The sequence below is a fragment of the Anas platyrhynchos genome, chromosome 4 (genome assembly GCF_047663525.1).
Source record: "Anas platyrhynchos isolate ZD024472 breed Pekin duck chromosome 4, IASCAAS_PekinDuck_T2T, whole genome shotgun sequence".
In the NCBI taxonomy this organism is placed as follows: domain Eukaryota; kingdom Metazoa; phylum Chordata; class Aves; order Anseriformes; family Anatidae; genus Anas; species Anas platyrhynchos.
The window spans coordinates 7,869,001-7,887,878 of NC_092590.1; the positions used below are offsets into that span (position 1 = coordinate 7,869,001).

An 18,878-nucleotide genomic window follows, 5' to 3' on the forward strand; every position below is an offset into this window, starting at 1 on the left:
CCATTGCTGTTTGATGTCTGTGTGGTTTTGGGAGGATGCATACCCAGCATGCCTTCATCTTTATTTTTATTGCTTGTGTGCTCTGAAAGAGGGTTCTGAAACTTCTCTTATAGAAATTTGTGACCCTTGGCATATACCTGTTGGCCTTCCAGATAGTTATCTGGTTTTGAGTGTCATTACTTTGTAGTCACACTTAATAATGTTTGACTTGGTGCCATTGGCAACATTACCGGTAATTGTCAAACCATTTCCGTGTCGTCTAAGTCTTGCACAAATCCGAGTAACTCCATGTTAGTCAGCAGCTGGGGGGATACTATAAGTCAGAATTGCATCAGGCCTGCTTGGTTTGAGACGAACAGTTTGAGAAGGAAAGAAGGATGTTAAGAGTGTCAGTGTTCAGGGAAATAATGTGACAAACAGAGTATTCAGTGTGAGAGAAATTGCTGTTTACTAGAAACAAGTAGCAAGTTAGTTGTTATGTAAATAAGAATAACTTTTGGTGGTTTGTTATCCTGTACCAGGGAGCTGGCTGTTGAAAAATAAAATCTGAGTGTTGACGTAGAGCTTGAAATTTCATTTGAGACAGTGTTGTGAGATACTGAGTGCCTCTTCCTGGGAATTTGAACTCTTGATTATGTTTCAGGACTGAGTCTTCAGTGAAGGTGAATTTTCTAGAATTGATGCAGGAGAAAATGAGCATTTCTAATCTCCTTGGCTGTATTGTCTGTTTTGCCAGTTAGGGAATTCTTCCAATCAGCTTGGTCTCTGTAAAATCGTTATGTAGCCCTCCTTAATCTTGTACATGTTTATTTATCTGGCTCTTAAAAACTATTTCCATATTTTCCTGCATCACAAAACTGAAACCAAACCCTGCCAAAGGTTATTATAAATCACCTTGATGTTTCCATTTGAGGTTGGATTAGTATTTACTTCAGAGAAAAGTGCTGCACTACAGAAGGGAATTCTGTGGTTAAAGATTGTCTTACAGATGATCCTGGCAATTACTTTGCAGAATGCTTGTTGATTCATTTTATGTCTCAAATAAACACACATTAAACTATTAACAAAGGAAATTGATCTTTCTTGTTTAAAAACAGACCTGCAATTTAAAATGCCATTTAAGAATATTTACCAGTATAAAGAAATTGCCTTAGTTACAGGACAATAAAACTGCATTGTTAAAAACAAAAGGCTATCAATATTAAAAGCAATCTCCAAGTACAGCTGCTGTGGTTTTATACTCCTTTTGCACTTCACTTTATTCAGAAATTAGAGAGAGGCATAAAAGCTAATGAAATGCCATTGATTTGGGAGCTGCAGCTGCTCAACTTAATAAGACTGAAATAGTAGATTTGATTTGTAGCCCTTTGATGATGTTTCCAAGAACTGCTATACAAAAGTCTTTGAGTCTAAATAATTGAAAAAATGTGCAAATATCACTTCATGAAGTGTGACATTTTAACAGGGAACATTTTATATGTGTGCCTTGAGAAAGGAAGGTGATGAAAAGAAAGTTCAGCACTGTCAGGTGGCCACTGAAACCTGCCCTTGTAGGCAAAGTGGAAGGCTGGAAGATGCTGGTGCACGTATGTCTTGACTAGATGCCAAGGATAAATGCCAAGGGTACTTGGTGCAACTTTGCATCCAAGCTGTGATGAAATGCCCAACTGTGTGGCTAACTGAAACTAGTGATGTGGTTACATATGCTTTGTGTGGAGTCTGATGAAATGAGTCATGAGTCCATGGCTGGTATTTTTGCCCTGGCATGAAATTGCATGGAAGTGGATGGAGAAGCAACTTGCATAAGATTGCATGACCGTAGCTGAAGAATTTGCTTCCTTGCTAAGGTAAGAGCATGCATTTGAGCAGTAGCTGTATTTACAAGTTGCAAAGCCCAACCAAACCAAAAGGGACTTGAATGGGAAAATGTGTACAGTGTATTAGCAGCATTGTTTGCTTACAATCCTGAGGCCTTGTGTTTGGATTTATTTATATGTGTCTTTCTTTAAAAACTTCATAAGCTTACAGTTTATTTTTTTTTTTGTCTTTTTTTCCCCCCTCTCTTTCCCCCTTACCCCCTCCACAGGACCTCCTGTAAGTACAGTGATACATTGTTGGTTCTTCCAGAATCAGGGAGAAATCTATGTTAGATCCTGTTTTGTTATCACCACGATAAACTGATCATGTATCATCAAGAGGGAATTTTGATATTTATACTTACACAGCATAAACATTCACTAATTATTTTGGAACCGAATAATTTAGTCAGAAAGTTCCTTAAGAAAAATGTCTCTAAAACTATAAAGCTTTACATTCAGCGCTCCAGATAGCAGTTTGGACCACAATTCCATGTAAGTACATTACGCTCGTTTTGCTTATAACTTGGGAAAAAATATTTTGCTACAGGACAAAAATGTGCGAGTGTGTTGTCTGAAGTCCAGACTCAGTTATTCTGCCTTGTACTGGGTAGCAACTTCCTCTGCAGTTGTCACAAACTCTTGGGGTGAAGACTCCTTGCTCTTCAGAGGTACACGTGCTGACAGGCTCATTGTGGTGAAATTGTTACTGAGGCCAGTAAGTTCTTGTGCAAAACGAATATTAAATAAGACTGCTCCATTTAGTAACTTGGTTGACATTCGTGCTGCTCTTGTTGGTAAGAAAACAGTTTCTCAGCTTTTTGTTTTGTTTGTTTGTTTTGTGGCACATTCCCAGGGTAGCTCAAAAGTCAGACTTGAAGAACAGGAGTAAACACATGAATCTCAAACATTTGGTATTTGTCATGCCATCCATGTTCACCATACGGTATGAAAGTGTCAGCTTGAAAATAGTGAATTAATATGCTGAACTTCTGCTGTGACCTATTGATTTTAGTGCAAGCTGTATGTACTGAGCAGTGATAATACTTATCCTTGAAAGATTTTGACCGTGTTCTCAGGAGTTCATAGTGGCAAGTTCATTTAACAAGCCATCAATGAAAAGCCAGGCTTAATGCATAACAGTGCAGTCTATTTGAAAGAAACATTGCCTTCCTCAACTTTTTTTTTTTTTCAGTCTTCCCATGAAACAGAAAGAATAACCATAAATCATGATGCAAGTGGTTTTCCTGTAGCAAGACAACATAGCAAGAGTTCACTATGTGGCTCATTATGAATGTCTTTGACTCTGTAGGTCCCCTTTAAAAAAAAAAAAAAGTCTAGCTCATGACAATATTAATACAAACCTGAAATAGCTCAGAAGGCTGAATTATTCTTAAAAAGTGTCTGACTTAAAATTCCAAGTTATATATACAAAACTGCCTTACAGTACTTCATCTCGCTGAAAGTCAGTAAAGTTTTACGCTGCTACAAGGCATTTTAAAGTGTAGTTTCTGTTGCTAATTCACTTCTTGAATCTCATAGACACAGTGTGGCTAGGAGCAACTGTTGCAAACTCAATTCTTGTTTTCACCTGGAATGCTGTGGTAATCCTTTTCATTTAAGATAGCAAATATTTGTATATCCCACACAGTATTCCACAGAGTTTAGATGCATGCTGTATTTTCAAATGGTACTGCAGTGCTCTGTTTATTTTCCTGGTACATGACTACTGAGTATCATGTGTGGGACCAGTCAAAGGCTGGGGCTTTCGATTTTTTTATGCTCTGCTATAGCATTCTCAAATTTCTTCTTTGGTACCTATGATCTAGCAGTAGCCTATGTATTTATGACCTTACTGCCTAAGCACTAAATCTTTTTTTTTTTCTTTAACCACATGTTGCCCTTTAGTCTATAGGGGTGATCTCTTCATAGCAAAGGCAATGTCATTGAGCATCAGAAGTAGTCAGTAGCTTCTTAACTAGAATGTTTAATTTAAAACATATGATTTCCATTGTCAAAGCCCCCTTTTTCACCATGTAGTATTGATTTCATCTGTTGGCTTGAAATATCATCACATATCAAAAAAAAATTATGGATGTGCACTTTTTAATTTGCCAGTAATGTACTCTGCATGCTTGTTATGTCATATGTCATGACTGTGTTGTTAATGTGTGTCATACCATTTCATCTCATTCAACCAGGGTCTACCAGGGCGAAATGGCTATCCGGTAATTCATCATATATTTACGATAGCTTATATTACTCCAAAAATATGTTTCTGTTTTTTGGTTTTGCTTTATTATTGCCAAAAGGACCTTTTACCTGTTTCTCAGATGCCTACAAAACGTAAGACTTTCCTTAAAATAAAACAAAATCTTTGAGATATTTTTAAAAAGAATCTCAGTGATTACAGTGCATAAATGCAATGCACTGCTTGTTTGACATTGTACATGTTTTGTGTTGAGTTTCTGCATTCTTGCATACAAAATTAATTTTTCACTATAATTAAAAAATATATATAATCCTTTAGCAGTATACTGCATCCCAATTTGCCATACTAGAAAGCTGTTCAGCTGGCATATGCAATCTCTGAGTCCTTTCTTTCAATTGTCCTGTTTCTCTTGATTGCTTCCTTTGATGCACTTTGATCAAAATAAAATGCTGTTACAGAGGTCTTAGCAGTTGGCTGCGTGGTCTCTCAGAGTAATTTTATGATAATGTATGTACTTCATTTTTCTGTCAGTTTCGTTCATATCTTCGGGATTTGTTGCCTGAAAATTGTAATATATGAAATAATGCATCTTTCTAAATTCTGTTAACAATATATTTCATTCAAGTAGTCAGGAGAGCTGACTGTTGTGTCTCACTCAAGAAAAGAATTGTGTGCCTGGTGTCGTGTGTATTAGAAACCAAGTGACAAAATGTGGTAGCAGATTAATTTCAGAGACAATACATATGTGGAACATAGTGACTGGTAAGGTATGATAATGATCTTACTTTAAGTGCTTGATAGTATATCATGGAGGGCCATTCCAAACTGATTTGCCTGTATATTTCAGACAAAAGATTAAATTTTTAGTGACTATTAGAAATGTTTCTGTTGGTAGATGTACACTGCTTACCTTGAACAGCTGGAGGTGGAAGACAATTTGAATGTTGTTTTCAGGGCACCTTCTGTAATTGCAGAGTTTACTGAGAAACATTACCAATGAAATATCATCCAATGCATATCATTAGTATTATGAGTAGTTGCAAATTAGCTGATGAGAAATTAATCACTAGTAGTAAGAAACCTGCTTGTATGCAATGAAACCATTATCAGGTTTCAGAATGCTTATTCCAATTTCACTTATAGTGCTTAATATGAGTGTGTGTGTTTGGGAGAAGACAGATTAAAAAATGTTACAGAAAAAACTTCTTTTCTCATAATCTAGCTGTGAACTTTGTGTACAGAGATTTGGATTTATAGGAAGAAAGACCCATGGTGACAACAGACCAGCCCTTATTTTGCGGCTTCTATGGAAATTAAATAGTTTTGGAGTTCTGTGTTCCAGCTAATGACCTTAAAGCACAGGGTGAAGGTTATGTTGTGCAATGCACGAAAGCCTCACAGACATCTTGGCAAGTTTAGAAAATGAGTGAATGCATCAGTGATGGACTCATGCATGTTTTGAAGGCTCCACGAGGACAGCCTGAAAATATTATTTCCTTCAAAGCCTGAAGGCCCAGTGCTTTGTCCATGGTCCAGCTGTTTTCTTGGAGAGGTTTGCTGTGGGATCTGAAGACAATAAAGGCACTTGAAAGCAGTGTTACTGAAATTGCTGATTCTAAAAGTGACATTGTTATGGGCAAACTTCAGTGTGAATGTATTTCTCTGCATGCATACAGCTATCTATGCGTGCACATGCAAATGTGTGCCTTTGGTAGTTCTTAGCACTTATCAAACACTACTTCTTCCCGCTTGAAAATGCCTGGAAATAGAATTTGGCTTAGCTTCTTCTTGTTGTCCTTGACTGGCTGTTCAGACCTTTTCAGTTGCAGCCATATCATCCTGCTTTAAATGGGAAATATGTAACAGCTAGTGTGATGCTTTTTAAAAGTACTTGTACAGTCTTTAGATCTCTATGAAAAGGCTATTAGAGTTTAAAGTTATTTCTCTAGAGTCCTATTTAACTCCTGTTGAAACTTTACTGTTTTAATCTTTATTAGATTTTCTAGGGTATTCTGTGAGGATAGTGAGGTATATCTGCCACGTGTAAACCGAAAAAGCTCTCTGCTCAGTAGGTAAAAAGATATCACTGCAATCTCACAAAACCTAGCAGCTGTTTTCTCCAAGACTTAAGTTTTCAGTGTCTTCATTCATTCTAATTCTGAAGGTAGCTTAATACATACTAACAATAACAGTGAAAGGAATTCCAGTGAGAAATCCAAGTTCCTGGGAAGACATGGTATCAAAAGTCAAGAACATAAGCTGGACTTACTGCTAATGTATAACACAGTTATCAAGGGGTTTATAAGACCATGATTAATTAGTTATTATGTAACGCTCCACCAAAACTATAAAAGCTGTATAGTGCTATGGCTCCTTTTATCCTTGTTAAGAGCTTTGTATAACAAATAGAGTGATCAAATGCAGAGTTTTAACTCTTTCTACTTCTGTTTAAAGTTGAAATAAACTATCATAACTTCTTAAGTAACAGAGAACTAGAAAAATGTGTAAATATAAGAATAAGAACATGGGTATTTTTTGCAGTGTTGTTGCAGACAATCTCACTTTAGAAATAATAATGCTGGAACTTGTGATAATAATAATAAAATAATCCAGTTGCTTGGGATTGGAGTGAAGAGGCTAAATACACAAACCCTGTGGTGTGGGAAAAAGAATCTTTTGAGCTGGTTGGGTGAGTAGAAGTTGCTTTTCTTCCACTGAAAAATTGAAGTGGACTGAGAAAATTTTTCCTACTTCTTCTCCCAAGTTGAATTTCAGATTAAATATCCAAGTTAATCACCCTTGGATATTTCAGTTAAATATCCAAGTAAATCATCCTCAACATTGCTGCATTGTGGTACAGATGCACTATCTTCAGATTTCAGAATGAAGTGTCAGAATATGACAGTGCTTATAGAATTGCTTCATAAAAGAAGGGGTCGGTGAAATTTCTCCTACATCTTTCCATGATAACAGGCTGCAGAGCAGCTGATGTTGACTTTAGTAGTGGAAAATGCCTTAAACATCATGGATCAGAGTTTTGTACCTGTCAAGATAGTGTCTCAATATACCATAAGACAAGCAGTATCACGATCTGCAGAGAACTTCAGATTGCTGTTAGAAGTCTCTGACTCCTGTTCCAATGTTAGTAAAGACAAAGAATGCTCCAGGAAAAAAAGAGAAGGGTTGTAAATGGGTTTGAGTATGAAGAAATATTCTTTGTATGGAAGAATGTGAAAACTGCTGTTGTGTGAAATTGGAAAAATGTGCTTTATTGTTTTGCTGTATTTCTCTGTCTTTGTCAGTACTTATTTCATTGTTTCTGCCGCTTCTCCAGGTAGAGAGACTGAGGCTGTGTAGGCACGTGTGCAGTAAAGGTGGTGTAGCATGAGCCCTTTCTTCTTCCTTCCTCCATTCTTGCTGTCATATTATGAAACTCCAGTGTAATTATATGTAATAAATTTCCTGGACAGCTTGGGAAGAGCACCTATGTGAAGGGCAAAGCATTGAGCTTTCATTCTTTCTGTTCTGAGCAGTGACAAGGCAAGGCTATGTTTGAGGGCTCTTTTGTATTGCCTGCATCAAATAACTATAATATCTGGCTCTGGTCTTCCACCTGTTTATTTTTAAGAAGCATAAAGCCAAAACAAATAGATACCCTGATAGTATTTTTTTTTTTTTTCCTAGCATAAGAAGTAATGTAAAATTGATGCATGAAGTTTTCTAATCAGGGTGTTCTGTCAGATGGCTGCTTTTCCAGTTTCTTTCTTCTTTATTAGCATTGCTAAAGAGACAAACAAAAGAAGACTTCTACGTCAAGACTTATCTTCTCTCATTTAACAGATTTAACGTGGAAGTCTATCAAAAACAAAGTTGTAGGAGTTGGCTGGGCTTTTTGTGTCAGTTCAGGTTTATCTAGTAGCCTTTATTCTGTTATTTTTTTAGTGTAAATAAAACATATGGTATATAACGTTAATTTCACCCAAAAGCAAGTTTTTAAAACTCCAGTATTCTGGCAGCTCAACAGCTCTGGCATTGCAGTAAAATGAACATAACTGAAAGAATCAAAAGAGAAGAAATCAGAGAATTTTTCAACTGTGATTAAGCTCAGCCTATGGAAGCCCTAAGCATCTCTACAACAGCTGTGGTATTTCCAGTAGCTGGTCAGGGCTCTTCTTTTTCAGTTGCAGTGCAATATAAATGTCTCAGCTCAAGTATCTGCTTTGTCAGTTCCTGACCTTCCCCTGAGGATTTGACCTGGTGATCCTACAGAAGCTTCTGTCTCTCTTTTACAGCATTTCTTTTTCTCAACAGGTGTCTTTGTAGACCACCTTTTATTTTTGGCATTTGACCAAAATAAGGTCTTAAAAGCATATTCCAGGAAAACTTTTGCAATAAATTTCAGGTTTGGTAGATAAATATTTATAACTATTTTGGGTTTCAGAAGACTTTTTCATTTTTTAAACACATAGAAAATTCAAAACATCTGGAATCTGAGAAGTTTCTTTATACTCAGTGATTTTATGTGTTCTCAGTTCTGTGTAATTTATCCTTCTTTTTTAGTCCTGACAGTAGTGATTGACTTGGAAATCATGAAATTTTCAGTTGACCCATCTGCCTGCTTGTTCTGAGTTCAGGGAATGCTTTGCTTCCTTCAGAAAGGTACAGATGGTCCGCTGTCCATTTCTGAAGGTTGCTGGGTTTTCCAATTTCTAATAAAGAGCCATGCACTCACTCCTTGCCCAAAAAAGAGTTGTTCCAAAAAGTAGCCAGCTGGTGCCAGTGCTTTAGATTCACCAGAAAACGAGTGACTACTCAGTATAAATTAATAAGTATCAACTAATTCCTTAGAGCTCTTTTTCTTCTTTCTCATAACCACTTTCCATTAATATATTCATTACAGCAGATCAGAACTCTAAATTTTCTTGCTGTGCTCATCAAAACTCTGCATTCGAGCCATTCAGTAGCGACCAAACTTTGAACATCCAAAAACATACTTTGGTCCATCTCAAGTGTAATACCAACATCGTAGCCAGTCCCTAGTTTTCTTTGTAGGCTGTACACAACTGCCACAACTCTGCCACAGAAGCTTGTAAGAGTAGCTAGGTTTCTCTATTCCAATCAGGCCATGAACCCCAAGAGTTGGGGCTGGGGAGATTCAACATTCAGTTCCCTTCCAATGCGTGGAGATAAGCCAGTTTTCTATGGCTGTAGGTGAAGGAAACTTTCAGCCTTTTCCATGGATACATCTGTCAACTTCAACACTCAATGGTAGCTATAGCAGCATACCAGTGTGGCCTTTTTCAAGCCATACCTCTGGTATATGATGTGAGCCCTGAGCAAAGGTTATCTGAGTACAAACTTTACCTTGATAATGAATCATAGGTATGGTCATAACTGCAGTTTTTAAGCTGTAGTCTCAAAAATTACATTCTGGCACCATTAATATTCAGATATATGTGGGATACAGTCAACCCTGGGGAAAAAGAGTTAGACCTTTCCTGCTTTCAGTTGTTGCCATTCTGTAGTATCTGTTAATAGACCTACAGTGGCAAGTTGTGTCAGCTTGACTGTTCCTAAAAAACTTCTATGACATCTCAAAAATCTTCATAACAGTCATAACGCAGTGAATCAGATTTTCTCAACAATGCAATACCCTAGCAACAGTTATAATGTTCCCACAAATACTCTTCAGTTTAAACAGGCACAACAGACATTTGCTGTGAAGCAGGTTAATGATGAGTATTCTGTGCTGTGTGGCATGCTGTAAGCATTTGTTATTTTTATTTTTTTTTAGAAAAATACTGCAGTGAGGATGTAGTAAATGCCCAGTTTTGCTTACTAACTTTGGGACTGTCTAAATTCACATGGCTGTCTGCATAGTAACTGTAGAGTAACTGTAGCCTTTCTAATGAGGTCATGTTAATACCAATAATGTCTTTTATGACCTTTGAATCTATGAATCATATACATGTCTAATACAATTCATCAGTTTATATGCTGATTTTTTGCACTGATACTAGATAATATTACAATTTCTTTGAACGGAAAGGTCTGAGATATTTTAAAGTCACAGTTTCTATTAATTGTGTCACAGATGATGAAGCTACACATCAGCACATGTTTATTAGCTTGTTGCAGCCTGATTGCCGTTTTGAATGAACCATGGGCTGAATCCTTTCATCTGTAACATTCATCTAACGCTTAGTGCATAAATAATGAAATGCAGTGTTTATTCCAGCAGCTTACTGGAGGAGACAAAGTGCCCCAGGTTATTCTGTACTGGTTACTGTGACCACTGAGTAACTACTGACTCGTGGGAAAGCCAACAATGAAAAACAAAACAACAAAAAAAAGAGGAGGTTTCTGTGCTTTCCCTCATTTGTAGTTCCAAAAAGAGAGGTGACATAGGTGAGCCAAAATAGAAACTTCATGTAATGACTTTAGAAAATGATTTGGTCTGCAATACATGCCTGCGTACATAGTGTGTTCTGGTTTAGATTAGTTTCTAAAATATTTTCTACATAAATAAGGTTGTAAAAATTAATAGAATAAAATAACATGATTGTAGATTTATTGATGCATCAGTACTAATATGTACAATTGTTACTACATGCTGGATTCTCCAAGAATCTCTGTCTCAGATGCATGCACAGAGAACTAAAATCTTGAAAAACCCACAGCTCTTCATGGCATTTTGTAGATGTCAACATGAATCGAGCATAACACTAGTATATTGTAGGTTTCTGTGAATCATTTTAGAGTTTATGTTCACAGCTAATGTCAATTCTAAATGATACAACCCCGTATATCTATCAGGTAAATTAAGGTTTATAGCTGATGGCAGATAGATAGGTGTAATTTAACAATTAAATGCCTTTTTTCGATATTTTCTTTCATGGCTTTAAATTAAACCTCACTTTCATAATTAAGATTGTATAAATAGGGAAAGGAATTAAACTGGTCTGTCGTTTATTTGTCAGTAAAGATATATTTCTGGTCTCTTTAGTCTACTCCACTGGCTTCAGTTTAGCAGCTAAGCAGGTGGCATGCAGAAGGCCGTAGTTAGGATTTTTCATGTCCATGCTTTGGCAGACATAATGCTTGAACTGTACCTAAGATCATTCATTCTTGCCTTTCTTTGGGAATCCTGCTTGAAATTTCCCAGTCATTTCCTTGCAACACACATTGCAAATCTCCAGTGTAATGGAAATAGCTTTACTTATGGAACAAACTACCTTTGAGCAAAATTATGCATTCCAAATGTTTTCCCAGCATATGCATGGATAGATATTGTAGCTCTGGGCCTCATTTCTCAAACTGTATTTGTGACAATCGCATGCAGATAGACGGTGAATAACCAGTAATAGTTAAAGGTGCCTCTTGCAATTTGCCTAACTCTCCAGTTTCTCACAAGTTTTGAGATTCAAAGGAAATGTGAAATCACAGTAGAGATTCTGTATTTAATTACTGCTTAGTTCTAGAAGAGAAATCCAAAACTGTCATAAGATTCTTAAGTCAACAGTTCATTTATCTTGAAGCAGAGTTGCAAATATGACACGTGACTTTCCTTAACACTGGATCTTTCATTTGGCCCTCTAATATAGCTGAAAGATATCTATCACTTTACTACCCATATAGCTCCCAGATGAATATGCTTATGGGGGAGTTTGTGCATTTTCAATCCTAATTGAGGCCAAGGGCTGTAATATTTCTTTGAAGAAACTTGTTCCTAAGTCACTAGTCTAGATGGTTTTATTCCCAGATTTCCAGAAAATGTGCGGTGGAAGTGCTCTCTCAAAGCCTGGTTGCACACCTGCTTCCCTCTGCAGCCAGGTTTCAGGTCCTGTTTATGACAGAGGCCCCACAAGCAGGGAACATCTGGAGCAGACAGGCACCTGGGCTGTTTGTCCTCAAAAAGCCGAGTGAGGAACTTTCTCCCCATTAGGAACCGAAGGGTTTTTTCACATACCTGCAGTGGGCCACACACTGCTTAGCATCATCCAGTGATTTCACCAAAAATAGTTTTGGCCAACATTTGTCATGATAATGGGATCTCAGCCCCATGTTTTCATGCTTCTTTTTTAATGTTAGAAGTTAGGTGGTAGAACAAAGCCTTAAAGTACTTCTCTAGTCCAGGGGATCTGTTGGTATGGGCGTGTTTAATGCACACTTTGCCCCCTGCACCACAAGAGAAATACTAGAGTGTTGCTTGGACTGCCTTTGTTTTTCTGTTTGAAAAGATGAGTTCTCAGCTATGTGCGTGCATACCAAACTCAAGATTAGTTAAAGCAGTTACATTTCTGAAAGCAAACATGCTTCTCTGGTAGGAAAGATTTATACAAGCAGTATGGAATGTCTATTGGAAGTTTTTTTCTGTGACTGTAGGATACAGATAATAAATCACCCTCACAAAATGGTGGTGGATTTTTCTTCTTTTTTTTTTTATTTTTTTATTTTCCTTTTTTTTTTTTCTTCATTGGCTTAAGGTAAAACAATTAACATTATTTTTACTAATATTAAGATCTACAAAGTACTGAATCTAGAAGAAAATTATTGAGTTAAGAGCATTTTAGGTTTATTTTGTACAAATTCATAGCAGCTATTCCCATGATAAGTGAGAGGAATTTAACCCTTTGCCTCACAAAAGGAGCATACTGAAAAACAACCATATGTACATGAGCACTCATCAGCTGAAAGTAATATTAAGTTTTTAATGTAGAAATCTGCTCCTTTTATGTGGTATTTGTACTACAATAGACTGCTGTTTACTTATGGTTGATGAGGCTGTAATTCTTAGCAAATGAAGTAAAACCAGGAAAAAATTGGAAATTGATAAAAAGCCATAATATTCTTTATTTAACAGTTCCTCTTTTTACCAGATTGATTGCTTATCTTAGTTGCAATGGTAAGGATAGATTATTTTGCTTTTGTTCATGTTGAATAGCACTTGCCTGACAAGCAATCACAGAAATAAATGTGAGGGCAAAGTGGATTTGGGACCTTGCAGAGAAAAACACAGAAGACAAATTGCAGGTGTGCAGGAAATGCTTTATTTATCAGCACACAGATTTTTTTTTTAAACAGGTTTTGTCACTATACTGGAGCTTAAAGGTTTATATATATATGTTATATTTTTTTCAGTGGCATTTGATATGTATACTGAGTTTTTGGCCTACAGCAACTGGAGTGATTTCTGTTTGCTACTCGCAATTTGTTTCAGAGAGCTTTGTTAGCAGTGGTGCAGTTCTTGAGTGTTAAGGTTGAAAGCGTGGATTACAGAATGCTCCAAAAGCACCAAGAGTAACTAACTTACAACACTTTAATAACTTCTGTTGTGCATAATATACGATTTGCATTCCAAGTCAATGTGAAAGTCCAAGTGCAAATTCCCCCTCCATCTCTCCCCCTCCCTTTTTCATTTTTTTTTTTTTTTTTAATAGGAAAACTTGAGTGAGTTTGTGTTTTTCATTCAGGTAGCCTGACTGATTAGCTATCCTTCAGTATATCTCCAAAGAGGAAATGACCTCAACATTTCCACTTCCAGCTGTGTGGATCAATTATCCTGACTTTTTATCCATTCTGCAAACGATAGGAGATCTCTCATTTTATCTCTCTGCCCTTAAGGTATGTAAAGTGTAATCTGGTATTGCCATCACATACAAATTGTTTCTCCCTAAATGGGAATGCAAAGAAACTCATTTTTGTTCTTCATGCTGTCACCAGCTTCTGCAAGAATCCTTTTATAAGCTTGAAATCCAGTTATGTCAAAAGAAAGTAATGAAAATATTTTATTTGGATGTGTTCATGTGTGTCATCCACAAAACTTAAAAGCATAGTCTAGAGATTGTAAGAACAAATAATGAAATTGATAAATGTTTTAGGACTTTAGGACCTCTTTCACTGAACTGTATTCTGTGTTTGAATTCACTAGTTCAGCTCTACTAAACTTCAATTTCAGTGTGTAGTTGGACTGAAATTAGGAAGACTGGAAAATGGCTCAAAAAAGCATAGGTGTGAAGTACTTGGATTTGGAAGTTTTTCTTGGTTCAGGATGAGTAGCCCATGTTCTATGTCATACATTGATCTGATTTCAGTACCTTTCTTCTCTTGGCTAAATGTTTTGTTGGCTGATTTTGCTCATTTATGTTTACATAGCAGTTGTCAAGGAAGAAAAAACTTCTTTCTAACTGCATGGTTGGGACACTGGTACCACTTTAAGTTGAAAGGTGATTTCAGGATAAAAGTAGAGAAATTTCTGTTTGTTTCTAGATGGGGTAGCTGCAAGAAGCAGAGGTATAATTATGGAGAAATTCAGTATCTTTCCTTAAAAACTTAAGGGTGAAGACCAGCACCAACCTGGTTTTAGAAGGTTTTGTGGAGATGTGCTTTTGTTCTTCTGCGTCCAAAAAAAAAAATTAAATATAATAATTAAGAAATCAGCAGCTTTACATATAAATTTCAAAAAACACGTAAACTGAATTTGTCATAAAAGAAAAGGAATTGGCAGGAGAAATTTGGAAGTTGGACCTGTATAGCTTTTCACCTAAAAAAGAGAAAAGAACTGCAGAAGAAGTTTGAAGCAGTATTACTGCTGAGTCCCCGAATTAATATGACCGGATTCTTCCAGCATCTGCTCAGTAGCCTCTTATCAACCCAGCTACAAGCAACCCCAAAATTCTTTTAGGATTGGAAAATCCATCATTCTCCCTGTCTTTAACCTTTTTGAGTGAAGTATTGAAAAGAAAAGTTTTCCATGTTTTCTTGAGTTTATTCTTGCAAAAATTCTGGCACCAATAGAAAGGTTATTCCATCTCAAACATAATCTCCTTCATTATCTCATGATCTTTCAAATGTTGGACTTTGTTTAAAGTGAACTGTCCAGAGTCTTGCATGAAAGGTCATTAGGAATATCTGAGGTCAGTGGGACAGAACAGTAAGACAATAAGTGAGGTAGCCCTTAGCTTCCCAGTGACAGCAATAAACAATAAATGCACAGATTTACAAGTAAAGATGTTGGGTGCTTGTCTGAGCACTTTATATGCTTTATCGTTGTTAATTATTTTCTTTTGATGGGCACCATAATAAACATTCCTTCAGGAAACCAGTTTTGGTACTGATTGTGGTAGGATCTATGGGATTTTTTTTTCTTCAAGGACTAGAAATAATTCTTAAGGTGCAAGTCTTTTCTTGTTAAACTGGGGAAATAGGACAAGTGGTACACCACTAAAACCTGTATGGGGAAACACTTCAGGAAGAAAGAATGAAAAAGAAAGAATGAAAAGGTAGAATGCATCACCGCATTCTACTTAATTTCCCGGAATGAAATAATCCCCTTAATTATGTTTTACATAGTTTTCCCATAATGTTTTGTGCTTTCTGAGAATGCATGGGTGCCAAAGCATTTTGGGGGGGACAGAATTGTATGCAGCATTACCAACTTTTAAGGAATAATGTAGGTTATAGTATGCTTAAAACAACAGTAGTGGGTTGAAACTAGCCGCCCATGTATTTGTGCCTTTTAAGTCTGATAGGTACATGACACAAGTATCTGAACAGGCTTGCATGTGCAGAATTTTATTTTCTGGTGTCTGAGCACATATGGCAGTGCACAGCTGAAAGCACCTGCTTCCGAGTTAAAGTTTATACACAGTGCATCTGTGCAGGTTTTTTGTATGTTGTATCCAGATGGAAATGGTGCATCTAGTGCACAGGTCTGAATGTTGGTGTTTTGGTTATCCTCAAACTGTTCAAATGTCTTTCTTCAGAACACGATAGTCACAGGAAGGAGATTGTAGGATTTTTATTTTATTTTTATTTTTATTTTTTTTAATCGAAAGGTCTATTTATAACCCTTGGCTTTTTGTTTTCTTCTTTTAAAACCATTGTAACTGTTCTTTTATGGAGATATATCTGCTCAGATGGATCTCCTTTCTTGTTAGTCAGAAAGGAAGAATCTCTATGGCATCCTATATCTTTTTTTCTGAATTCTCTGGAAGCTGCATCTAAAATATGTGCCTCTTTAGATGGATAAAAGGAGCTTGACACTTAGATTCCTTGTATCCCAAAGGAGTACAAATTAATTAGGGTACTTGCTCTTCAGTTTTGTTGATGTTCCAAAGGTGATGGTTTCACTAAGAGAGGGTCAAAAATCAGCCTATAAAGGTTATGTCTCTGCGGTGTGGCATTACTTGCCAGAAGACTGTGTTTTTATTTTTACTTTATGGTCTGCATTCTCCCTAAAATAAAAGATTTTTAGAAACAAAAGAAAGAGATTGACTGAAAGAAGTGAAATGAATTTTTTTTCTGGTATTCTGTAAAGCCATCAAAACAGGCAGCAAGAACGACTGTTCTTTAGGAGGGCTCCAATGAGTAAATGGATTTACTTCCATGGTGGTGTGGGGAGACAGAAGGATTCTTCAGAATTATTCCAGGAGAATGAAAATCTAATTTATCAAAGTCATCATGCCACAGCTGTTACAACAATCTATCTCCTGCTGAATGCCAGCCAACTAATTTTTGAGAAGTGATATTTTTCACAGTTTATTGTTTTCTCATCAACATGGCACCAACCACATCAAATATTTTCACACAATGTCATTGGCATTGATGAATTAGCCATGTGCTTTCTATTTATGGATACAGGAGTTTCAATTTCTTTGGGAGAAACAAGAACTGTTGCGTAAAAGGTAGGATATATCTCTCTGTTCTGTATATAAGTTCTCATTTTTCAATTACCTGTTAAGATATGCTGGAATTCAGTAGCATAATGAAGTATTTTTATGGATGTATGTAGTTCTGGAACCCTTCGCAGGACACTTTAAGGCCACATTTTTTAATACTGTTCCTTTTTATTTATTTATTTATTTTAAACAGCAGGCAGTTACAATATGCCATGATAAATCGAACGCTGTCTGCTACAGTCTTTTAGAAGAGCTTGTTCCAACTTAGGTCTGCTCAGTTTTTTCATGTATTTTTGCATATATATTTCAACAGGAAGAGCAGTCATATACTCAAAAATGCATCTGCACCACAAGAAACTGCCTGTAAGATTTCCTGCAGAAAATAAAATTATAAAAAAAAAAAAAATGAACAGCATCTCAGCAATTATTTTTCAGCTGTGAAATGTGCTTTTGAAAAGCTGTGACTATAATTTTTCTTGCATAGAACTCTTTGTACTCCCGTATTGTTACCATATGTGGTGCTTTTTTTGTAGTTAAGCCACTCAGTGAATAGCCAAACTCTGAACAATTTTTCTTTCTCCAGATTGCTGACTTCTAGATGTAATCAGCCCTTCTTATAATTGCAAAGGAGTCATTAGTGTTCAGACTGTGTGCAGGTCTCCAGGTTAGGAGTCTTCTAATCTAGCGTGATGTCTCTCCAAGAAAAGGTTTTGGAGACTGTACCTAGCAATTCTGGTTAATTTTGGATTCTTTAAAACTGTCCTTCATCATCCATCATCTTCAGTTACTGATTATTTCCATTGTCTAATTTAGGCTAATCTGGACTTTAGAGCCACTTTGTGAAATCCATTTCTTTAGGTCACGTGTCCTTATGTTTCTTGGAATTCAAAGACAAATGTCAAAAATATTTTCTTTCCAGTAAGAAGAATAGCCAAATAAGTGTAAGATCCCTGCCAATTCTGCTTGGCAGTTTCCTATTAGCATTAGATTATTGCTTTACATATATATGCTGCATATTTCTCTATATTGAAGGCACAGCATTAAGCAGGTGGTTTAAAATAGAAATTGGAATAAATTCTGATTACCTTTATGTTCAGGGACTGAAGTCTTAGTGTTGAGAGCCTAGTTTGTGCACAGTGTAGCTTTTCTGGCTGGTGAGAGTGGTCTGGAGCCTTAATCGTGGTGCTGCTGTTCTTCATTCTCTGGGTTTTATCAGCTCCTTGCTTCTGAGTCTCTTCTGTGTTTGCAGGGTATACTTTTAGTTCCTTGTTGGCTTGATAAAAGCAGTTTTGTAGGAGAGAATTAATGTGGTTTATACCAACATGCAAAATTCTTGGAATACAGGATTAGGCTATTCAGGATTAAACAATGCACTTTTCTTTAACAATGTAATTTTTCCATTGAAATAAAAATAAAGTATGCTGTCTGGGGGTGTTCAATTCAAATCTCAAATAATTTAGTATTGGAGTTTTGAATGGGTCTAGGAGAAGCAGGATGTTGTTTTTCAAGGCTGAAAGAGGTAGAGGCTCTGGCAGTTGACACGGAACCTGTAAGGTTCTGGACAATAAGATTAAGCAGCCTAGCTGCTGTGAACTTTTTCTTTTAAATCTTTTAGAACTATGAAGAAACCCCTGCCTTGAAATACATTTACTTACTTTGCAATCTCCAGGTGCTGATCCACCTTGCTGACTTTTGTCTCAAGTAGTAGCTAATAGCAACTGCTTGAGGGAAGGATTCAGGAAATTCCGTAATGGACTTCTCTGAAATAGCCTTGTAGTGCTCTTGTCAGTAGTTTTGCTTTTGGGGATAAGGGTGTTTTAGGCAGAAGGTTCTTTTTGTTCTCTTCTCACAGTAAAGTTTCTTCCAGCACGAGTGATCTGGATTATTTGCTTTTATCAGTAATGTTCTGATTGCTGGCCAGACTTGTTGCAGGTTGATTTAATGCACTTTTTTCTCCCAGGGTTGGGACAAGTGATTTCTTTACCCGGGCTTTTCACTCACACTGTTCTTGAGAGCAATCACTTCCAGTCATCGAAAAGGAACCAATAATGTTTCATCAGTCAAAGAAATTTAGCAAGTTGAACAGCTCATCCTACTTTTTGCCCACATGAACTCTAAAACAAAGTTTCA

At 36.6% G+C, this 18,878-nt stretch overlaps 1 protein-coding gene across 10 annotated transcripts in view; it reads left to right on the forward strand.

The window, feature by feature from the left end:
- The window catches only part of COL25A1 (collagen type XXV alpha 1 chain), a 300,658-nt gene that overhangs the window by 151,845 nt on the left and 129,935 nt on the right, over window positions 1-18,878 (forward strand). Inside the window, exon 4 of one of the 10 annotated variants that reach the window (XM_027457462.3) lies at window positions 2,087-2,094. In XM_027457462.3, the coding sequence (XP_027313263.3) occupies window positions 2,087-2,094 (8 nt within the window). Of the gene's footprint in view, window positions 1-2,086; window positions 2,095-3,461; window positions 4,085-18,878 lie in introns of those variants that run through there. The other 9 variants (XM_072036929.1, XM_072036928.1, XM_072036923.1 and 6 more) reach the window with 9 other exon arrangements.